The 24,161-nt window shown below is 40.8% G+C and overlaps 2 protein-coding genes across 4 annotated transcripts; one reads left to right on the forward strand and one right to left on the reverse strand.

The window, feature by feature from the left end:
- Positions 1–1,265: 1,265 nt before the first annotated feature.
- Positions 1,266–11,349, reverse strand: LOC119746276 (ferrochelatase, mitochondrial-like). Of its 2 annotated transcripts, none has more exons than XM_038223122.1 (11): positions 11,200–11,349; positions 9,708–9,828; positions 8,596–8,715; positions 7,905–8,053; positions 7,396–7,468; positions 6,532–6,709; positions 5,455–5,553; positions 4,733–4,840; positions 4,067–4,231; positions 3,412–3,471; positions 1,266–1,901 (listed from the first exon to the last, which is right to left on the reverse strand). In XM_038223122.1, the coding sequence occupies exons 1-11, from the start codon at positions 11,228–11,230 to the stop codon at positions 1,767–1,769; spliced, it is 1,239 nt and encodes a 412-aa protein (XP_038079050.1). In that variant the 5' UTR covers positions 11,231–11,349; the 3' UTR covers positions 1,266–1,766. The 2 variants fall into 2 exon arrangements, with proteins under 2 accessions (XP_038079050.1, XP_038079049.1); XM_038223121.1 differs by having other exon boundaries at positions 9,708–9,834.
- Positions 11,350–11,418: 69 nt separating this feature from the next.
- On the forward strand, positions 11,419–19,203 carry LOC119746275 (WD repeat, SAM and U-box domain-containing protein 1-like). Of its 2 annotated transcripts, none has more exons than XM_038223119.1 (12): positions 11,419–11,538; positions 11,995–12,565; positions 12,666–12,865; positions 13,328–13,426; positions 14,641–14,734; positions 15,061–15,094; positions 15,744–15,784; positions 16,682–16,803; positions 17,169–17,378; positions 17,869–17,946; positions 18,305–18,376; positions 18,610–19,203. In XM_038223119.1, exons 2-12 carry the CDS (start codon positions 12,129–12,131, stop codon positions 18,753–18,755), a joined length of 1,533 nt encoding a protein of 510 aa, XP_038079047.1. In that variant the 5' UTR covers positions 11,419–11,538; positions 11,995–12,128; the 3' UTR covers positions 18,756–19,203. The 2 variants fall into 2 exon arrangements, with proteins under 2 accessions (XP_038079047.1, XP_038079048.1); XM_038223120.1 differs by having other exon boundaries at positions 12,090–12,565.
- Positions 19,204–24,161: the final 4,958 nt, after the last annotated feature.

Consider the following 24,161-nt stretch of genomic DNA (forward strand, 5'->3'; position numbering starts at 1 on the left):
CGTTGTATTAACAGTGCTCTTTTTATCAGGGTTCGACTGTACACAGACACACATGCACGTGCTTGAAACAAAAGTGAAACGCATCATACTGCATCATAAAGGAATCCCTATACATACATACATGTAGCTTATTTCCTCTTCAAAAGCGTATATATCATGCTGATGAACTCTAAACTGTCCAAATAAAACGATTGAAAAATAAACTAGGAAAAGTTATCATCCTGTACGCGACTTTTCAAATATACCGAATATTGACTACATTTGTACAACCTGACCATATTGTATAATGATACAAAGGCAAAAATTAAGCCGAGTTGTTTTTTAATTGAGTTTATAAAAGTTGACTACGATAGCTATTTTTCACAATATAACCGGGAAAAAATATCTAAAATGTATTAGCTATTACCCTCATGCCGGTAAATTTAAGTGAAAACAAATGGAATATGCAAGTAGGTGCATTTATAAAATTTGTGCTAATTCTAAGGCTTCTACTGAAGTGTTTACTTCTGTAGAAAAAAAAAAATCCAAAACAAAAACAAGAACAAAACTTTGGTACACAAAGCAAAGTGAATTTATCATGAAATATTCGTGACATCGCAACTTATGTGCAATCTGATTTACTTGGTCGAAATCAGAGCCCAAAAAAAATGTCGTTTCACAAAACCCTGTATACACCCTTGTTGCATAGCTAGCTTCCATCTAGTTGCAGTTGAAGCACTTCAACCGGAGCACCAGAGGTGACTTAATAAATAAAAAAAATTAAAAGGCAACCAATTATTGAACCCCTTGGTTTTTGTAATTCTTTTGAAAAAATTGAGGTATTCTAGGAAACTTGCCAAAACGTGCAAAATTGATTCTACTTTAGCGATATTCTGTCTTGGCTCTTCAACAAATTCAACCTTTTTCTTCTCACAACTTTTGACCAACGAATGATTTCTTTACACGAAAAACCTGGTTTTTTTTGTGTCGCCTAAATAAAGTTTTGGTGGACACTTACCAGTCCTAAATTCTGTATGATCGTTTGTACATGTAAGTTAAAGTTTAGGTTAAGTTTTTGGGAAAACGGTATAACTTCTACGTGCTTTCATGGATTTTGATGAAACTTCATCGGATTAAAGGTCAAAGGTCAGGTAGGGGTCATTGTTCAAATATGCTTCAAATGTTTCTTTTTGAATTTGATGGATTTCAATGTAACTTGGATGGAGCGATCCTTGGGTGGGGGTTCATGACAGCTCTTCCGAAATTGGAGGTCAAAGGTCATCTAGGGGTCATTTGAGGTCATTGTTTAAAAAGGCACAAAATTAGACTTTTTTTGTAAGAAAACAACTTACATTAATTTTAGGGATCGACCGCGAAAAAAGGCGACCACTCGATCCGCGGATCACCTTGTTTTTTATATGGGTGTCTGTAACCCTCTACAAAATGTCGTTTCCATTGGGTTGTTTTGGGGCACAAAGAGATCAGCACTGTGAGTAGACTGGTTCCCACCCCACATTGATTCTAAACAGGGGGCCAGAACCAGTCTACCCTACGAGAACTGAATTATTGTTCGGTTGCAAATAATTTTGTAGTAATTATTCCATAACTAAACATGCACTACATTTTTTGTTGGCAGTTGTCTCATGCATAAATGAAGAACTTTTATATTGCTTTAAAAAAAAAATAGCAATTTAAAATCAAAATATATTTTTCAGTACTGAAATCTGAAACTAGCAGGGAGGTTCATCTTTAAGAAACAAACTGCACCTTGTATAAGATTGATGAAATCACAGCTGTTGATTGGCAAAGAATTCTTTGGTTTTGCCGCAGACGGCATTCACACACACTGGGCATCTCAAAGGAAGCTGGGTGGAACACGTCCGACCTGACGCAAGATGAGTCGACACAATATCAGCCATTGCCTGTTAAGAGGAAATTATAAAATGCTTTAACTACGTGATTCCCTATGCACAAACAACTCTAACCTGACAAAAAAAATCCCTGTAAAATGTTCAAAGCAGAGAAAGAATGAACTCTTTAGTTTGTTTTGCAAATTAAGCCCGGCGCACACCTTTCCGATTTTACTGTGTCACCAGAGCATTGGGTCATCGTACAGAGGTGTGCGCTGAAAGTTCTGTCCGATGTGATCGTACACCGGGCGACTCGAAGAAATCAAACATGTTTGATTTTTTCGCATCTGATTTCACCCGATCCGATGTCACTGGTAAGGTGTGTGGGCAGGACTCCGACTTCACTGGACGTGATATTTATGTTAACCAATCAGATTCACGAAGGAAGTCACATGATTCAAAACTGACGGCTGCTCTTTTGTCATCATGTGACTGATTATAGAACGCAATGGGGCATTTTTGCGGGTAACGTTGCAATGATGAAAAAAACCCATACCGGTGATGGGGTGATCCGGTAATGTGCACCGGGCTTTAGTAGTTAAGTAGTACTTATGTAATGGACCATTCCAGATTTTGCCCCGAGCCCTGACTATCTTTGGTTGGTGTGCATTTCCTACAAAGATCATGTCCGAGTTTGACCCAGCTCACCTGACCAAAAGACACGATCTAATTGCTCAATGTGCACTGTTTGACTGCCAGCTAAGAAGGGTCCATTAACACTCAGGAAGAGATTTTTTAACAATACTTCTTTCCAAATCTAAATCTAAAACGGCCCTTTTTTTCCCAAGATGGCAGATGGATTCTTTCATTTATCGACTCTTTCGCCGATACAAAACTGTGTCCACACAACACCACAACTTTGTTGGAAACAATTTAACGACAATATATTGACACTTTAATTGCAAAACTCTGAAGCCCGGAAAGGGACAGGGTGGATTTTTTTTTGTAATTTGCTAATTCGTTCCCACGAATTACTAATTCGTTCGCACGAATTGCTAATTCGTTCCCACGAATTGCTAATTCGTGCGCACGAATTGCTAATTCGTTCCCACGAATTGCTAATTCGTTCCCACGAATTGCTAATTCGTTCCCACGAATGCTAATTCGTTCCAAAGAATTGCTAATTCGTTCCCACGAATTGCTAATTCGTTCCCACGAATTGCCAATTCGTTCCCACGAATTGCTAATTCGTTCCCACGAATTAGCAATTCGTGCGCACAAATTAACAATTCGTGCTAACGACATAGCAATTCTTGCGAACAAAATAGCAATTTGTGCGAACAAGTTAGCATTTCGTGGGAACGAATTAGTAATTCGTGGGAACGAGTTAGCAATTCGTAGGAACGAATTAGCAAATTACCACAAAAAAATTCCACCCTGTCCCTTCCCGGGCTTCATACAAAACATATTGCAACTGTATGAAAAAAAAGGAGGCGGGCAAGAAAAAGGAAGAAGGTGGAGACGAGAAACTGGTTTATTTTTCCATTTGGCCTAAATCAACTTGTAATAAACCAAAACTTACCTCAATAAATATTGGATGGTCATTCAGTGAAGCAGCACGCCTGATATTCTCAACACCACACTGGAAATATAACCATATAATTATACAAATATGAGTACTGTACGATAATTTCGAGTCCAGCATTCCTGAAAAGACGAGGGTCCATGGACTCTGTGCCCAGGTTCTCCCTCACCAATTACACACGGAGAAATGGTGGGATTGTAAGGGCTCTCATAACCTAAGTTTTGGGACAAGTTGCAGGAAGAATCATTCACTTCGTTCGCAAAAAGCTCTGGATTTCCCCCCGGATATGTTCCGGGGATATGTTCATTAGGAATGCTAATGGGCTCTCAAAGTTCAATTCCGCTCAAACCTAGTATTTTTGTTTCGAAAATGGCAGACTTCCCAAGAGAGTCAGAGTCTTAGGGTTAGGGTGGGGAAAATCATAAATCAAAGAACATCCCAAATTATGATTTCTGGTTTTGCAAAACTGTGAGTACTACCAAGAGTAAGGCTGCATCCAAATTCTATGGCTACTGCCTGCAGTTACGCACATGTCTATGGGAAGTGGCTACAGCCCTTCCATAGGCACATGTGTAATTGTAAGCCGTAAGCCAAGTAATGTGGTCATGGCTTGCGATGCATACCGAGTGCCTGAATACTCCCCCCTGCCTACCTCTTTAGCCAATTCATCTGCATACTCCAAGTCTAACTCGTGGAGTGTCTCGATGTGATCGTTGACGAAGGCTATGGGAACCAGCAGGATATTCTTGCGTCCGTTTTTACTAAGACCCTGGATAGCGGCGTCGGTCTGTGGACCTAGCCATGGTAGAGGTCCAACCTGGAAACAAAGAGTGAAGACAGAAATTAAAGATATGGAATTTACACAGGGGCGATATAATTTCAATATAGGTTTTGCCCTTCATCGACTTTATTTTGCCCCCGTGCGATAGTGAGAAAAAAATCGCTCGGGTGAGACTTGAACCCACAACCTCCTACTTACTAGGGCAGAAGTCTTACCACTCGACCACTGAGCTTGCCGGGGTCGGCTGGCTGGTTCAGATTAGATTATAGCAGCTGGTACCGCAATGAAACTATTCAAAAACACTTAACCCCCGTCTCCTCTTAAAAAATCACTCGAGTCCCACCATACACCCCGCCCACATTTGGTTTGTGTACATTTCCCAAAGAACCTGTGACTAAATTTGACTGGGCAAACATGGTCACCTGACCAAACTCTACGATCTAATTGGTCAATATACACTGTTTGATTGACAGGCAGGTAAAGGGTCAATTGTTGCTCACTGCATTAGAATATTTCAATCTTTGACCAATCACAAACCTGGGACTGCCACACTAATCTGTAGGGGTGTGAGAAGTCCAGGGCCTCCATGACCCGCTGTACGGTAGCACCGACCTCAGCAGGATAGGGGTCACCTCGATTCACAACCTGAAAGCAATCACGTTAATAAATGACACTATTTATATTCTCAACAACATTTAACAAATTTTGTATTTCTCCAAGTAATTGGACAGAAAAATGCAACATTTGTAATGTTTGACAAACATGACTGCCAGTCTGCCTTGATTATTTTTATTGTGTTAAAAGGGTTTAAAGCAAACATCAGGCAAAACAAGCCAAGAAAATGTCAACTCACTGTAACATGTTGAGGAATTTCCATAAACTTTTTGAAATTGTATCTATCGTCCTTCCTGGGTTTTCTATAGATAGCAATATGCAAGGTGCCGATGAAACATGCCTTAACCCTAACAATCCCCATCCAGTCAAACTCCAACACCAGAGTTTGTTGGAATTTGTTAGGATGAGTACTGCACTAGTAAACTGATTATGCTTTAGATAGGCTTAGGCATACCACCAATAATCAGAGTCCAACAGTTTGGGTGTAGAGTTTACCATGGTTTTGGAATTTCGAGGAGTGAGGAAGGTTCCTAGTAAATCACTCAAGGGGGTTAGGCTTGAAGAATAATGTGAATATGAGACAGCGAAGAAAACTTGAGATGAATTGGTTACTTTTCCCACACAATGACGCAGATAGTACTTACACTCATTGGCAAAGAGTGGGCAGAGAACAATATCACAACGTCATCCTGTACGTCTTCTGGAAACTTGGCCAATTCATCTTTGACGAGTTGCGTGAATGCCTACGAAATGAGAGGATGAACAGGGAGCAACAATAAATGTTCAAAATTCAGTTCAGAGACCACGAAATAAACCTTGTTTGACAGCTGGTCAGTTGGTCAGTCATCCCGACAGCTCCAGTTGGCCAGTCTTTCTTGGACTGTCTCCGCTTGACAGTTCAGGGCATTATTTACATTTTGTAAGTTGGTCATTTAGTCAGTCAGCTTATTCAGTCTGCCAAAGGACAATAGGAATGGTTTCAGAAGGAAGATGTTCATTTATCAGTGTGCTCTTCATTAAAGTTGCATATTTGGAGTCTCAAAACTAGTGCGCACAGCGGGAACAGTGTGTGTTCTTGTGCTCAGAATCAGCTCAATTTGGCAGAAGATGGTTTTTCTTTTAAGACGTTTTCTTTCCTCTAAGTACATAGTTTTCACGTACTAAGGCACTTTTGGATTCCTTTCTTTTCATACACCGTGTAGAATGGCTTGAAGGAACAGCAAAATGAAAATAATCTGTGTTATACAACACCTGAATAAATCCCTTCATCTGATTGGTGTGTCGTTGATCACATGTCATTGAATTATTCATCTCAACACACGGTCCGGCCGCACCGCAATGATATAACTTCCATTGCATGGTCACACTATTGACCTATCGTGGTAGAATTGCGTCAACGCAGCTTGTGAAATATTGTCCAATTACATGATATACAAATGGACACCGAACGCACAAAACCTCAGACAAACAAAACTTAAGTGTACAAAAACTTCATAGGGTTGTCTAAGGGGCGTGGCTAGCTCGCAAACGGCGATAGGTCAATTGGCTGTGTTGTATAGAGCATATAAAAAATGTTTCACATTCGTGCAATGGAAAGAACCATTTCATTTGGTGACTCATGGAATGTTCCATTCCACTTCATGGAATAGAACATTCCATCTGTCACCTCCTGAAATTATTCCTACCACCGCTCTCAAAACATCCATTATTTAATATCCAACCTTGATGAGTCCGGGGTGGGTGGGCCACCTGTCAATCACACTCCATCTCATGCTACTATTGGCTGCCAACTCAGGATGCTTTGCATAATGTTTATAGATTGCGTTCAGACTGCTTCCTGTGGTTGAACAGCTGTATTGTGGGTACTGGGTAAAAGCCACTGCCCTCTCAATACCATCCCTGAAATGAAAACCAACAAAAATTGTGTTGATATCATCGCAAATCTATAAAGCTTAACCCTATCTCCCTTGGCATATTTGCTTGGAAACAACCTAAATCCTGCAAAATCCTCCAACTGCCTCCATGTAAAAATAGCATACAGCCCCAATCCTGCAAAATCCGCCGTTATTTCTTGCATGTGGTCCTTGGAGGGGTGACCACTGCTTCAATATTGCAAAATCATCATCAATATTTTGAGGCAGAGCCAGTGACATCCTGGAGCAGTGCGGAGGATTTCAAGTATAATCTAGGCCTAAATTTATGCACGGCTGAGCATAAACAATGCAAGGTGCGGCCCAAGACCTTGACACAGTGAATCCTGCAAAATCAGCCCACGTTTTTGCCATATAGCCTCAATCCTGCAAAATCTTCCATTTTGAAAGATGATTTTGGAGAATTTGGGAAGGTTAGGGTTAACAAAATAACTCCAACATTCTTCCATTTTGTCAGTTTATGAAGACAGCAATTTCTTTCATGTTATTATGCTGAAGATTTTATTTAGAATATAGTTTTTGAAAGAATTGGAAAGATGTCAAAATTAAACAAGTGGTAACTTGAGGTTGAACCTGGAGGATCTTTCTCCCCTATGAACACTATTTAGCTAAAAAAAGAGGGTAAAAAAATTCTCTCAGAACATTCTTGTTTACCTTTCCATTTCAGCTACTGTGTCTTCTGTTAATGGCTTTACATAACGGAAACCAATGTAGTACTTGTGTGGCGCTGAAAAAAGGGAATTGAAAAACAACAACTGATAAATCTGGTCAAATTTATTTCAATGTGTTTTTAAAATGTTTTGTTTGTACAGCAATAACTGAACTTCCCCCTTTTTCCCTTAAGCAAAAACACTAAAATAAACTGCAGTTTCCAAGACACCATTTCTTCATTTTTTTCATGGCGTAGAATGTATTAGAATCTCTATGTCTACAGCTATTGTTTTAGTTTTGAAATTTACAACTACGTGGGAACATTCTGACAATACACGTAGCGGTAGCTCTGGATGACCTGTTTGAACACAGCCACACTGTGTCTTCGAAGGACATTCTGGGACTGCCAAAACATAGTTCAATTAGAAGTCAGGGGTTCAAATTATCTTCAATAATTTCTTCTGGTTGTTTCTGGCCTAAAACTTGAAGAGGAAATCTGGTGAGATACTTACCAGTGTCCGGTGATATTTTGTCCAAGAGTTTGACCAGCGCTTGGCCTTGCTTATTGGTCCACATTTTGATGGGGGAGCCGCCACCAATCTTCTTGTACTGTTCCTGGATCTTGGGGGTGCGACGCTTGGCAATAAAAGGGGCAAGTCGACTGTGGCAACAAAAAAATACAAAAATATTAAAAGAAAGAGGATGAAACCTGTTGGGATCATGGAATGATTCTGGCAATGTGTTCTGTAAATTCAGTTCTCTGGTTTGAAGTCTAAAATATTAGGTGGGGAATATTTGGGCGGCGCCGTTTTTTTTTTATTGACAAACGTTATTTTCACAGATGCTTTCTTGGATTGGTTCATTTATAATTAGGTTATATAAGAAACACCGGCATCTTTTAAGTAAACATTGGTTCCTGATCTTCCCGCAAACTTGCAAAATGCCAAAAGAAAGGCTACAGCCATTATGAAAGAACTATTAGATAAAACCTCACTTAACCCGCGGCGGCCAAATATCCTGTGCCACAATATTGCCTGTATACCAGGAAACGACCTCCTTTCACCCTTGCTCATGAAGGGCTTTTCTTGTTTCTGTACCAATACATGTACAGTTTGTACACTGCAATGAAAAACTCATAAATACTAAAATAAAATTATGTCTTCATTCTGAATTTCAATCCTGACTGAAACACTCCCTTCTTACTTTTGCGCAGGTAACGGTATCAGATCCTTATCCAGGAAAAGACGGAGCAAGAAATCATGGACTTCATCAACTGTCTCAGGTCCTCCCATATTCAGCAGCATCACACCCGTCTTGGCTGGTCTGATGAGAAAAAAAGGACAATTATAACAAGACAAAGCAAGCCTAGTAAAGTTGGTTCCAGAGTGCACATATCCTATTCCATTTACTGAAGTCTTTGCACGGTCTACACGATATGGGCCGGAATTATTCCATTCGTCGGCGTAACAGGATAATAGCAGTAATTCTATCTGATCGCATTGCCGGACTCACAAGTAACAGTCAGTCGGAGAGTGAGTGAGTCAGTCAGAGGCAAAGACGACTATAGGCTGGCCCTGGGGGAATAGTAAAAAATATCATAGGTATCAGCACTTATGTTGTGAAAACCTGACCTGAAACAGACCCGAATCCGACTTTGGATTGGGTCGGTTTTTCTATCATTTTAGTTGGGTTGGGTCGGTTTCAGTTTTGAGTTTGCAATTTTCGGGTCGGGTTGGGTCGTTAAGCCAGCTCGTAAAAACCCCGAAATAAACCGAAACAGTGTAATAACATTGCAGAGTAACTGTGTCTGGTATGGGGGTATAACCAACGTAAACCCACCACGCAAATGTGCACGTGGTTTGCGGTCTATCACGTGTGTAGGCCAAACAGTTATGATTCTTCAATTTACCGTAAAGTTAGATTCTGTTACTGATGAGAGATGACGATTTTCACGCGACGCTGGTAAGTTCAGGCACAATAAGCTGACACAATTGCCCACAACAGGTGTTCAGGTTTTTCGGTTCGGTTCGGGTCCATTTTGCTTGAATTTTTGTCAGGTCGGGTTGGGTTGGCTTTGGGGAGTTCAGATCGGTTTCAGTTCGGACTCGGTTTATATCTTTCATATTTTGGTTCGTTTTGGCCTGGTCAACCCGACCCAATGCACAAGATTAATCAGCACACATTGTGTGTTAGTATGTTTATTGTTACAAATTCTGTTGACAAATAAATTGCTTTATTTATCCCAGACTTAATTTACTAATAGCACAGTAAAGAAAAGTTAGAGTCAATTACTAGTAGATGCTATTATTAAATACCTGTTGTTTGAACCACTCTCTGTTTCCGCATGTCTACACAGACATGACGTTGACAAGGCACGATGAGCAGAAGGAGTGAACCGCTGGATTGATAAAAGACTTCTTGTTGCGCTGAGCACACCTGCAGCTTTCCGAAATAATTGAACCTCATGAAATAAAAATGTAAAACTCGCCAAATAAAACATTACAACTCATCAAGTAAAGCATTAAATCTCATCAAATAATTCAACAGACACTGTGAAGGCTTTTGACTAGGACACAAAAGCAAAGTTGCTGACAATTTTAGAGACCGCTAAAATTAAACATAGGGTTAGAAACCTTTAATGTTAATATGCAAATCAGCATTCAAGCAATTTTGGATTCCATTTTTTTTTATCATTTCTTAAAATATATGTACATTCAAAATCTGTTTGTAAAATGCATGCTTTGGGAGTTTTATTATTTTAAATTTGACAGTCGTTCAGCAAACTCTTTCCAACTTTGCCCCGATATTTTCAGGATAACAAGACGTTTTGAGGTACGAAATTTAATTTTTGCTGGTAACTAAGCACGTAAGTAGCTTTCATAGCAAATATCAAGTGAACTGTCTGGATCTCAAATTCAGGAAAAACAACTTTGTGGAAATTTAGCGTGCACTGCTGTACGACTCTTAAAATACTGAGCACGTCCAGTATTGGAGATATTTTATGGGGCTATTGTGGGAACAGAAACAGCACAGACATTGCCCCTTCCCCTTCCCACATTGCATAGTAGCTATTGTGCAAAATCAATCAAGTGATTATTGCAATAAGGTCTAAAAAACCCTTAGTGTTCCTCCCAATTTTGTCAACCCCCAAACATGCTAAACGTTCCCTGTTTGCTTTTAGTTTCATAGGCCATACAATCATGACAAGGGAACATGAACAGATGAAAAACAGTAACAAGAAAATGATATATGCTGTCGTTTCATGATTTATTGTGATTTGGCCTAGGAAAAAATGTTGCAACCTGAACTGAAGCCCATTTTTTTCTTTACATATCATCTCAATGAAGGTCACCCATTGCAAAAATGATGATACATGAATCTTGGACTGAGATTTTTGAGAAACATTTCTAATTTTGTCAGGGAAATTTTCTTGACTCTCCATATATATAGTCTAGTCTACTTTGTACACAACCGCTGAAGTTGCAACATTGTTTCCTAGGCCTACATGTACTTTCTCTAAAAAAACAACTGAGCAAGAATTGCACTGAAGGCAGCTGAAGTTAACCCAAAATAAACTTTATATGCACCGCCCCTTTAAATACACTCAGTCACAACAATGCATTACGTCACACACTGCGTGCAACTGCAAAGTAACTAAAGCGCAGGCAGGGCGCGCATGTTAAATAACAATTTTAAAGGGACAGTCGATTTTGAGAAACCACATCACTTCCTTCGTTCAAAAACTGTTCTCTATCATTACCTCATATGTTTAGTGTTTTCAAGATTCACTGAGGAACAGGTTCTTACCACTCAAATGAAACCCTCGAACAACAGCCATGGTTTCAAAAATTCAGGTACTTCAGTGGCAGAATTAAGCGAGTTTCCAGTAGCAAACTAGAAACCAATACATGTAGGCCTATGCATGCAGTGCACATACTCGATGAACAGTACACCTGACTACGCATTATTTTCCCCTTCTTTACACTTGGGCATTGTCGAAGTGAGACGGGAAACCAGACGAATTGCAAGTGCGCCCTCTATCGCCAATTATTGATTAACGCAATTCAGGTGATGCTGACGAATTTCGCCCAGTGTCTTTTCCAGTTGCAGTTGACGTTTTGCAAGGGATAAAACAACTAATAAAGTGTAAGTATCACTGAGACTGTTTAATCACACTTGAATTCTATGTTGTTTGTTACAATGGTTCAAACACTTCATTTGATTGTAAATATTGTAGGATCTTTTTTTGGTTGTCTTTTGCAAGCCCTTTTCAACTTGTCAACATTTGGTGTGATATAAATAGAACAATGACGTAATATAATTAATAGAATAATTCCCCCTAAAATCCTAACCACTGGTTATTTGTCATGTACCTTTTTTGGAAAAAAATGTTGCAACCTGACGCCACTTCAGCGATTGTGTACAAAGTATGTTCAGTACTTACATACAAAGTAACATGTAACTTGTCATGCTTGTATTTTTGTAAGAGGTTGTCCAAGAACCTAGTTCTTTGGCCATTTTTAGGATCTGACATTTCAAGGAAATCCAAGGAAAAAATGGTCGCCTGTGCTTTAATTATACTATTTTGTTCTTTCCTCATAGGGGCCTTTGTGATAAAAAAGTAGCGATAGGCAAGAACGTATACTCTTGCACTTTGCAGCCAGATTTTTTTGATGCCTTAACATTGCCCTGTGTAGGATATCCTACTAGTCAGGAGTCTGCACAGTATTCAACAGATGCAGAGTCAGAGATCTCATACAGCTAACCTCATGGCCACGGCAACGCTCATCCACACTTTGAAGTCCCACAGCTCGGACGTCAACTGTTGCTGCTTCTCGGCCACCACTGTCGCCTCCTGCTCTGGAGACAAATCCGTCCGTCTCTGGAGCCTGGCGGACTTCAAGGAGTTGCCCATCTCACCTCTGCTCGGCCACACCTACTACGTACACTGGTGCGTCTTCAGTCCCTTCGGCACCATCCTGGCATCCTGCTCTACCGATGGTAAGATCATCTTGTGGGACTCTCGTACTGGAGAGTCTCAGGCCGTATTGCAGCATCCAAGTAAGGCTATCGTGAGGGTCTGTGTCTTCTCTCCAAACTCTGAGATGTTGCTGACTGGCGCAGCGGATAGCTCTCTGTGCCTGTGGAACGTACAGAATAAGACGCTGATCAGGTACATGTTAAATTGTTAAATTGCTATTATATTTCATGTGGCATGAAGTGACTGCTCTTTATGTATTTATCATTTTTTTTAAATTTCCATTTTACCAAAGGACTTTTGATGGCCATGAAAACGTCATCACAGCATGTGCCTTCACACCTGACAGCAGCTTTGTGGTCTCAGCCTGTGCCTCGGGAGATCTCCGCATATGGGACGCCCTCTATGGCCAGAAAAAGTCACTCTTCTTCGACCCAGAGTGTCATGACCTGGGAGTGTCATGTTCGGTCATCTCCCCAACATTCGGTTCAGCAGGTGAAGTTCATTGAACCCATTTACAGTTGCATTACATTGTAATACATTCTATTACATTGTAATACATTGTATTGCATTATATTCATTGATTTTTTTTTTTATTCTGGGATTAATCTATAATCTATAAGTGCCTTAATCCACCATTGACACTTACTCATGTTTCGAAAATGTAACGTGAGTAACCGATTTTGTACATCTTGTTTATCATACATAACACATTTTTCTGGATGTCATCTTTGGTGCTTAGGTAGGTCTAGGTCTACTCTATCTACCATGGGGATAACAGTTATTAAGCCTTTTCAGTAAGGTAATTACAGCCCAAGGAAACTCAAAGTACATCAAAAATTTAACTTGAGTAACCGTGGAATTGCCCAAAGGGTAAGGCGGGACTTTTTTCAGAGATGATTCTTTCGGAGGTTTTTCTGATGAAACTTCTGAATTTACTTTTGTTTGGTGTTTCAGATCCCAATGCTGAGATCAACAACGATCGCAGATCTTACCTTCTGGCCACCTGCGGAGGGGAGAACCTTGTCAAACTCTGGGACCTCATTGTTTTTCCCGGTATGTACTTTAACCCTTACTCCTTCGGCCTTTTTGCTAGGATGTAGCCTCAATCCTGCAAAATCCTCCAATTGGCCTCATGGAAAAATAGCATATAGCCTCAATCCTGCAAATTCCTCCGTTATTTCTTGAATATGGTCCATGGAGGGGTGACCACTGCCTGAATCCTGCAAAATCCTTCGGCAGTGACTGTCAATATGTTGAGGCTTGGCCAGTGACATCCTGGAAGAGTACGGAGGATTTCAAGCATAATCCAGGCCTATATTTATGCATGGCTGAGCAAAAACAACACAAGGTCCAGCCCAAGACCGTGACAAAGTGCATCCTACGAAATCAGTAACGCACTTTTGCCATGTATCCTCAATCCTCCAAATTCTTTCACTTTGGCAAAGAGGACTTTGAAGGATTCAGGGCGGTTAGGGTTGATATTAACAAGTAAATTAACTGCTAATACAACTGACTACTATAGAAACATTTGAAAAAATTACCCAAATTGTAATAAAACAAGCTTGATAAGTGAATTTCTCTATTTCAGAAAGCGTTATTGTAGTCGAGTCCGTCACAAGAACTCACAAGTCCAGCGCCGGTCAGTCACTGGGCATCCAATCCCAAGTCAAGTCACGAGCTACTCAAATGAACTGTGAAAAGGGCATTGCTTTGTTAGTTGTTACTATCGTTCACCCAGGGGCAAGTTCCCACAAGAACTATTGTTGACCAGTGGTTAACTATAGTTCGACAAAAGTTAGCCGAACTCTGTCTAGTCGACGGTGGTTGACTACGCTAGTCGACTATTTGGAACCAGCCTACTGGGGCTGGTTGCATCACTGGTAACCAATAGCCGCGCCCATTCATAATGTACAGCAGGGAGCTGAGCCAGGACCCCTAGTTTTGCAACGACATTTTGACCAGCGTTTGACTAGAGACGTTCACACGTTGCTATTAGTGCGCAGGCGTAAGTTATGTAACAAATCAACCTCTAGTTGACTAATGGTCCTTGCCTGAACTTGCTCTCTGTCTCTCGGGACCGGCCTTGTGAGTTTTGATTTACGTGTGACCAGACATGCCATGGACTCGTAATGGACTCGACTACTGCACTAGAAAGCATCACAATATTCAATGGAGCTATAAAAGTATTTTGAAAAATTTAACACCAGTTACCTCCTCCACAAAGGTTAATAACTTGTCTGTTCTTAATTATCTGTATCTTTCCACAGCCTGTAAGACCAAGCTTCGATGCAGTATGACCGGTCACACAGCTAAGGTCATGGCAGTTGCTTTCTCACCGGATGGTGGTCTTCTTGCATCAGGGTAAGTTTCCTTGTTTGAATATTTTTTTTTTACTGGAAATTGATTAACTGACTTTACCCCAGGAGGCTAATGGCTAGCTTCTCATGGCTTTCAATATGAAATGTCTGAAATGTTTTATGAGCTTGCTGTTTAGTGAAGTTCAAATTGTGTATTTTTTTTTCAACGATGGTTTACAATCATGATGTTTTCCACATCTTGAAATATTGATTATATTTGGTTCAACGAGTGTGCGAAGTGTTGCCTTTGTACCACTTCACCGAGGTCCAACCGTGTGATTTTGGTAGTTCCTTCAAAACTGAATAAAAGCTACGCTGTTCTTTCTACAGAGCTGTGGACAAGATAGTCATTGTATGGAATCCGGTAAGATATCTTTAGAAGTCAAATTTTACTTTCTTTTCTCAGTGATGTACATGTATAGACAGTGTACAAGGAGTTTAGCTCATGAGGTTCAAATAATGTTTGTTATTTCTTCGGCATGTGGTGGTAATGATTGCATTTCAGCCTGACTTTCTACGATACAGTTTCTATTGTATTGTTTTCTTGCCAATGCACTGAGAAAGGGTAACTTCCTCAACAGTGGTTCACTTGTATTCATTCAAATTTCATGTACATTTAACAAACATGATCACATACAGCAAATTTACATCCTACTTTAATGGAACATTTTCACAAATTATTACCTGAAAATGGTTCACTGCCTTTCACCAGATTGTCACTACACCGGTTCCAACCACAAGTGTGCTTATTTTTTGCTTCAAAGAGGAGAATCAAGCCAATTATGAAACGGTTTCAAAACAGCCATAGAGAAACCACGGAGTTCACTGGGCCATTGCAGTGCGTGTGAACCAGTAATGATGGTTCAACCAGTGATCAATCTCTGAGTTACATCACAACTATTCCAGATTCTAGATTTTTAAGATACATGAAGTTAACATGGCCCTTCTTACGATACCTTTCTCACATATCCCACTAATACTCTACACTCTTCGCTGTTCTTTGTTCCTTGTAGATTGAAGGCAGCATGCTCTACACATTGGAAGACCACTCTCGGTAAGTCCTATTGGTCAGACTGCTAATTATTCAAATACATTAGCCATCCTTATTGGTCAAGAGCCTGTCCCAGGAGGTTGTTTGAAATCCATACTTATGGACAATCGGTACTCGTCGTTATCTTGTGGACAGAAAGTCTAACTCCTGAGTAAATTTGCAACACTGTTTCTGTGTTCAAGTTACAGAATAACTACATGTAGTTCCCCAATTTTTTTTAGCTGTATCATTTCTGAGATTTCTTAAATTTTAAGGTATGATTTAAAAAAAAAAAAAAATTCAACTTGATGTTTGTCATCTAATTATTTTTAATGAACATGCCCTTCATCACCTCTTGTATGGAGTGTCATGGCCTAGCAGTTAAGAGCACCGGACTCATGCTCTGGTATTTCAGAGGCAACAGTGGCGTGGGTTCGAGCCCGCCGGGTGGACGCTTGTGCCCTTAAGCAAGGCACTTAACCATTATTGCTTCGTCCTTCAGATGGGACGTTAAGCCGTAGGTCCCATGTGTTGTGAAATGCAATGCACGTAAAAGAACCCAGTGACACTTATCGCGAAGAGAAGGGGTTTTCCCCGGTGTTTCTGGCCTCCTGTATAAACCCCCACACGGAGTATTTAGGAGAAGAACCAACCAAGAACCAAGAACTTGTGACAGCAAGTGGGACACACTGCATGCGCGTCCTCATCCTTGGCGTGTGGTGGCAAAAAAAAATCCTTATTTTTATGTGAATGTGCATGAACCTGTAGTGTCTTCCTTGAGTGTCAGACATCATCAACAATGCTTTCAGGAGTCCTTACTAGTGGTTTCCCTAACTTTCTCTTTGTAACCGTTGACGGGCACTAGTGTGTGGAGCCCATAGCTGTAGTGGTCTAACGTTGAGTTTCATTCTTCATTTGCAGTTACGTGACGACTGTAGCATTCTCCCCCGATGGACGATACCTGGCCAGCGGCTCTAACGACAGGACGGTCAAAGTCTGGCTGCTGCACGCGGAGGGGGAAGCCCCCAACCTGTCCCTTCCATGTAAGATGAACCTGTCACTGGCATTCGCTAGATTGGTTTTGACATTGAACAGGTTATGCAAGCTTCCATAAAATGGGCCTAGATTTACCTGTTTACCCTCTTGGCAGTCCCAAGGATTAGTTAAATAGCACCCAATGTTAATTATGAGAAGCACACAATACGAGCTGATGAAACTGGCTGAAATTCTGTGAACAATTCTTTTTCTGAGATTTCCTAGACAAACATGTAGATGGATTGTATTTTCATGTTCCCAAGATGAAACTCCATAAGAATGCCTCGTCTATCAATTATCTCTGCATAGACACTGTATTTATAGCAGTTGTAATAGATAATTGACTAATGAAGCGTTACAAATTTCCACATAGCTGGTTCCCAACAAGTCACCGGTACCCTGCAAGGTGCTGAGAGTGCTCCACCAAAGAATCTGCTTCTGGAGTGGTCAATCGACGACGTCTGCGATTGGCTGAAAGCACAGGGATTGGAGGAATATGTCCAGAGTTTCCATGACAACCAAATTGATGGGCAGGAGTTGCAGTCGCTGAACACAGATACATTGGTCAATGACCTGGGAGTCAGTAAGTGTCATGTCAGATGTCATGCCAGGCAACATGTCAGATATATGTCAGCTTTGTCAGGTCAGCATATCAGATGTAAGGTCAGAAATGTCAGTTGGCTTGTCAGATTTCATGCCATATATGTCACGTGTCATGTCAGGTGTCATGTCAGATATGTCAGTCATCATGTCAGCTAATAACAGACATGTCAGGTGGCTTGTCAGTGTCATATCAGAAATGTCAGGTGCCATGTCAGATGTCATGTCAGATATTTCAGACATGTCAGGCGGCAGGTCAGATGTAATATATCATGTCAGGTCAGAAATGTCATGTAGCTCGTCAAATGTCATTCCAGATACGTCTGTTGGCACATCAAAGTCACGCCAGATATACGTTAGGTGAACTGTCATATTTCATATGAGACTTGTCATATTTCTTGTCAGTTTTGTCATATTTCCTGTTAAAGTTATGTTTATTGACTACATGATTGATTGATTGACTGATTTTGCAGAGGCACTTGGGCACAGGCAGAAGATTCTTAGAGGGGTTCAGGTCGTCAGAGAGAAAGGTAGCAGTGGACAAATCTTAGGTGAGTTGTAGCTTTATTTTGACCTCTTGCCAACATTTTAAAAGGGCTTTATAGCATAACACATGGACAAATGAATAATGACCATACTTGTTTTCCTTAAAAAGAAATGCCCTTGCTTGACGTATTCAGATTGTGTATTACATTGTCGGTTATTTCTCCTTAATTAAGTGGCAGATCTGATAGAATGATAGAAATATTTGACAGTAAGGTCCTCAGCAACTCTTCGAACTCTATTTTTTTCTTTTATGGCAAATTTTAACGTGCCTTACTCTGTATCTTCAAGATTTTGTAGTTGTATCGGTGAAGAATTAGTGTACGTTCGTTGATGGTTTTGTTTCGTCTTGTGTTTGCCTGACAGATGATGGTATACCTGATGAGTATCTCTGTCCGATCACCCGTGAACTCATGAAGGATCCGGTCATAGCTGCAGGTAAAGTAAAAATACTTCGGCCTGCGATTTCTCGTTGTTGAATTTATAATTTAAAAGTTGAAGAAAGAAACCGTTCAAAGTGTCCATGCACTGGTGACTTGCGACTCGGACTTGGACTTGAGCCAAATGACTCAAGAATCGGACTCGGACTCAAGTGACTCGACTACACTGGCATCATGTTGGTGGATAGATGTGCTTTACTAACAGGACATTGTTATCTCTTGTTCCATTAGATGGTTTTTCCTACGAGAGATCATCCATCGAGTCCTGGGTGCGGAGCAACAAGACCAGCCCGATGACCAACTCGCCCCTAGTTCATTCCAACCTGACTCCGAACCGCAGCTTAAAGATGATCATTCAACGACTCTACAACCTCTGAAGTCACAGCCGAACAAAACGTTTACGTAATGTAGACAAATTATCAATTATTTTACTTTAAAAGACTATTGTGTTGTCTGAATATCTCAACTTCTTGTCCTGATATCCTAAATACAATTTTCTTTAGTCCTTCGATTCAAATCAGTATGTGTCTCCATTTGCTAAAGAAATGTAAGCCCCTGAATTGTGATTAGAGGGTCCGGGGTTCCAATCCAGGGGGTCAAATCCTTGTGTTGTGTCTTGTAAGTCGCTTACAACTAGGACTATTTTAGGTGGTGGCTTTATCTTGGAAGTAACACACAGTGAAATGACATCTGATCTGTTCTGTATAATCTATATGGTGTATTTATTAGCCTACAGCGTAATTTATTGAAATCCTCCATTGTTGTGGATTGGCAATGACAAGTCCCTAAATAGTTGGAGTAAAGAGGCTGTAGAATACACAATGGTATATGGTGGATACCTTCCCAAGCATACATGCATAAAGCAAGTCACAGCCTGAATCCTCCAAAATAGTTTTCTTTTGCAAAACCAGCTGGAGTCTCATCAATCCTTCAATTTCATCCAGCCTCAGTTGGGGCCTGCTAACCTGGATCCTCCATTATCCTTCAGAGGCAAAATCCTCCAGATGCCCTCAATCCTGCAAAATCCTCCAGTGCTTCGATTTTCAAAGGCCATCAATCCTTCAAATCCTCCACTATGCAGAGAGGATTTTGGAGGAATTGGGGAGGAATTGGGGAGGTACGGGGTTAAGATCATTTGCAAGCCAAAAGTAGTATATCCAATTATGATTTTGTTATTTTGTTAATATGCATATGTCTCCCAATTGGGTTAACGTTAATCAAAGTTTATAAACTCCCAAGTGAATGATGAATCAGTTAACTCCAATTAAAGGGGGAATGCCAGCAATTCACTGATACATTGTAGCAACAAGTGGTAATGACAAATCCTGAGAGATGTCAACAAAGTCTTATTTCACGGAACAAATCCTTTGAATGTTAAATGTTCATATTATTCCAAAAGACAATCTTCATCTGATTTGCTCCTGATATCGTTTTGTATATATTTGAAAAAAAGTATGTATATTCATCATTATTAAATTTTAAGTTTCATTTATATGCCTTTTGTCTTCAATTACTAATACAAGTCTTTGCTTACTTTCTTATAAGGGCGTTGATTCACTGATGCATGCACATAATTCAATGTGTCCCTAACTCCCTAGCATGATTTACTAGGAACCATACCCATCCTGGCAAATTCCTACACCATATGGGAAACTGCACACACATATTTCTGACTTTAATTCTGGAGGTGTGCCAACCCAATATAAAAGACTGTCAGTTTAGGGGTACTGTACCCATCCAGACAGATTCCAACAAAACATGCCGTTGGGGTTTCATGGGTTGATCTGTGTTGGGGGTTATTAATTAATCTCTAGTTCTACAAATTCTTTTTGTCTAAAAGACATTTTTTCATCTTGTTTGTTGGATCATGATAAAAGTCAATGCACTTTGCACTTCTACAACAATGCTATGTTCTTTGTGTTTTGCCAGATGTAATTTTATTCCTTGAAAAATATAATCAGGTACTACTGCGTATTATTATCTATAAATATTAAATTGATTGGGATTTTCAGAGGTTGTAAAGAATATATGATATGATTGTGGTATTCCATGTATAGAAGCTGTGTAGCCACTTGAACACAGCTATAATAATCATGACTATTTTATTGCTAAAATATGAAAATAAAACATTTTCACTATATATTATGAGAAATTAAGAAACGTTGGTGTTATATTTAGATTTCATCCATTTTGATATTTTTATCGTGGTTACATCTGATAATGGCGAAACAAAGTAGATTATTGCAAAGTCCGGGTTATATTTCTGTACTATTTGATATCAACTTTGTCTGTACTATTTGATATCAACTTTGATGTGTTCTGTTTAAAACTGTTCACTGCTTATGCTGAGACATTATGGAAACTTAAAGGGATATAACAACTTAAAGGGACATATACATCAAAATGATCACGAAAGAGGACCAATGTGATGTATTAATGTCGCTCTTTAAAGTTACGCTGATCATGATTGTTCAACGATAAATTCAATTGTCCAATCAAAATAAAGAATATTTTGAGAAATGGAACTTTTAGTTGTTATGCTTTCTTTCACGCGTGTTGTGTTCTCCGTCAGGAAATAAATGCCTGCTTCTTATTTAATATTTGTTACTGAAATTAAAATGTTGACGAGTTGGACCTAATTTCTATCACTTTTGGTAAAAAAATACATGTAAGGCCAAATAAAAAAAAATGTTTAGCGTCAATAAAAGGAAGGAGGAGACCTTTTTTTCCCCTTCCAAAATGGGCGCCCGACCGGGCTGTTTTTCAAGATGGCCACCAGCTTTTTTTTTAAATGGCCGCCATGCACTTGGACTCAGGAAATAACATACCAGCTTTATATGGGCTATATGCAACAGACAAAGAGACCAAAATGATGTCACGGTAAAAAAAAAAATCATCAATTTTTTTCGTTAAAAAAAGAAAGAAAGGAGGCGGCCTCCAAAAAGGAAGCGGACGGAGACGCTAAACACTTTTTTCTTGGCCTAACTTCAACAGTTGGTACGTCCATATGAATACAGGCGCTCAGGCTAATCAAGCCTCGAAATCATTTTAAACTATTGAAAAATAAAGGTATCATCAAAGGCTTTCCAACAGTAAATTTGAAGAGAAAAAGCTGAAACAAAATTGTTCCTGTCTAATCCCAAGTTAGCATTTAAATCGAGGCTGTCGGTGCTAAGCCATTGTACGAATTGAGGACATTTTCTTTCTCGGCTTCAGTAACAATTTGAAATCCTTTAGGCCAAAAAAAAAGTCTCCGGTTTCTGGTATGGAGCTTGCCCCAAAAGTGGTGCGGCGACGCGGCTTTTTTTTTTTTTACCTGTTTTTTTTTTTTTTTTTGGCTTCAAATGTCGGCTGATGACTGCAAATGGTGCCCGACTAAACTTAGTGCAAATATATGGGAGTCCAGAGAGGCCACATAAATCTTATTCTCGATCATAACCCCATCTAAAAACAAGTTAAAATTGTGCAGCAGCAGAATTCCAGTCAAACCAGTGAGTTTGGCGGTTTTGAAACATCATCTTGTATTGAAAAAAAACCTTTTTCATTTTGCCGACGCGCATGGCTACGGCGACGCGCGCGCATACCAGAAACCGGAGACTTTTTTTTTGGCCTTATGGGTGATTTTTTTTCTCGGGTGCACTGAATGATAAAGGAAAATTGGAATCGCAAAAGAAAATCGAGTATTGGCGTGGTCACCAGATCTTCTCTACTCCTGAAACCGAGACGGTTTCCGTTGCCCCACAGCAAGCTGGCAAACAAAGGCAACAAAGGAAAGTGTACTTGTAGTACAAGTTATTTACCCTCCCAGATCCAACTAGTACACAACAGTATTACATTCCCGCTTCTTTTATCGCACAATCTTCAGTGTTTACTTATGTATAGAACGGTCTTCATTACCCAAAACAAACACAGCGCCCTCTTTTGAAACTTGTTTGCCTAACGGTTCCTTGACGCAAGTGTGGGATGTTTTCGTTCAGACATTTCGGCCGCAAAATCGATAATGTTAAAGACACGGGTTTGTGCTTGGACGGGAATAGCTCTCTGTCCAGGCTCTACAAAGGTTTTGTTTATATATTAGACCGTGATTGCAGGTGTGGACTTACATGCAGGGACTGCCTGATTCTGTGTTGACACCAGACTATAGACATGCATGTATGACACACGAGCTGGCACTTGGTGATGGAAACCTGTCATTTTGTTGACACGATGACGACAACGAATTGTAGTCACTGTCGCTGGCCGACGCCAACGGAAATATAACTGAACAATTCCCGAGGCTTTAATTTCCAAAACTTTGGACTTTTCCTTGCATGTAGCAAATGATTCTCAGAGGAGTGACGAACTTCTTCACACTCCGGTGGAAGATGGAGATGAATCCTTGAAGTGAGTGAGGCAAACTTGCGTCTATAGGCAAACTTTATCACCATGATTTCCCAGCGAAGGATGGCGAATTCTGCCGGTACTCTTCCCAGAACATCGAATTCGAACCAGGGTCCCCAGATCAGGAAACGGGTTCGTTTTTTGGATCGTGCCTTCGCTCAGGAGCTCATCCATCGAGAGAAGGTCCGCTTGGAGGAGAAGATGCAAGCTTTACGTCAGGCTTACGACTTTCGTCAGGCTGTCTCCGGTAGCAGCGAAGCGTCTAAGGCACCAGATGGAGAAGAGCAACGGAGGAATTCGTTAAAACTCCAGACCGCAACAGGATCAGATGAAGAGGAAGAACAGACCTCGGAGTCTCCTAAGCGACAACTCCGTCCAAGGAAAACGAAGGTACGTCAGGGGTCTTTCTCGGCGGAGAGATTGTCAGAGCTTGCCAAGCCTAGGAGCAGAAACGGGATGCTGCCCAGCAACTCTTCTCGTCGTAACGCCATCGTGGCAGCATCACCTGAGCATCTGAAACTGAGCGTTCCTGAGAGATCCCCACGGACAATCCCACAGCTCAAACACCTGTCAGAGGATGAGGTGGATTACTTGGTTCAGCCCAAGACGGCACATGAGTTCCAACAACTCGCTGAGATCAACCTGCGTGTGCCTCACGGTATACTGAAGCGAAGCGGGAGGGAGTCTCGAGTAGCCAACGGTGGAGGTAGTGCCCCTTCCCACCAAGAAAGCACCGGTCCGGGAACAAAAGACATCAAACACAGAGATACCTCCAATCAGACTGATGATTCTCGAAACATTGTTGATTCTCGAATCAAACCTACCTCATCTCCAGCCAAACCGTCTTTCAAGATGGCAGCTCTGGGCGTCCTTTCCATGAAAACTCAGGAGCGGAACGAACTTGCTCCCAAGACGCTCCCTCTAAGCATCTCTGACTTGTTCAGCAAGTCTCTCCCTCCAAAGCTGGCCTTGAAGCAAAGGGCCAAGCCCACCATGACTGGCTTTGACATGCAGCCAGGCGTTCCCGGAGGTCGAGTACTGCGTCTACGGCCAAGGAAATCTGCGTGGTTGGAGTCCAGGATGACGAAAAGACCGAGTAAGTCGAGCGAACTCCCCCAGGACGAGTCCAACAAGGCAGGGGATGCTGCAGGCTCTTCCCCAGACTCTGAATCCCCGAGGTCCCGGTCCAGTTCCCTGGGATATGCGTTTGCCTCGCCGGTAAAGTACCATAAATGGAGAGACAAACCGACAATTGATGTTGAACAACTCACCAAAAACCTGTCTAAGTGTTCGTATCTCAGAGGAGCCGAGGAAGACATTGATGTCACAGAAGTTTTCGTAAGATAGGTTTTATGCTCGTACACTATTGACTGTGTTGATAGAAATGGACTGCCGACAGCTTT

Source organism: Patiria miniata, unplaced genomic scaffold (assembly GCF_015706575.1).
Source record: "Patiria miniata isolate m_02_andy unplaced genomic scaffold, ASM1570657v1 HiC_scaffold_7, whole genome shotgun sequence".
NCBI classification, from domain to species: domain Eukaryota; kingdom Metazoa; phylum Echinodermata; class Asteroidea; order Valvatida; family Asterinidae; genus Patiria; species Patiria miniata.

Bases quoted from the DNA above. Each gene is read 5' to 3' on its own strand.
- LOC119746276 (XM_038223121.1), bottom strand. From the start codon at position 11,230: ATGGCTGTTGTTCGAGGGTTTCATTTGAGTG. The intron at 7,469-7,904 runs GTAAGTATCTCA...CCCTTTTTTCAG, and splicing joins CAAAATATCACCGGACACTG to CGCCACACAAGTACTACATT. The intron at 4,232-4,732 runs GTTTGTGATTGG...CTTTGTTTCCAG, and splicing joins GATTAGTGTGGCAGTCCCAG to GTTGGACCTCTACCATGGCT.
- LOC119746275 (XM_038223119.1), top strand. From the start codon at position 12,129: ATGCAGAGTCAGAGATCTCATACAGCTAACCTCATGGCCACGGCAACG. The intron at 14,735-15,060 runs GTAAGTTTCCTT...TTCTTTCTACAG, and splicing joins GGTGGTCTTCTTGCATCAGG to AGCTGTGGACAAGATAGTCA. The intron at 16,804-17,168 runs GTAAGATGAACC...ATTTCCACATAG, and splicing joins CCCCAACCTGTCCCTTCCAT to CTGGTTCCCAACAAGTCACC.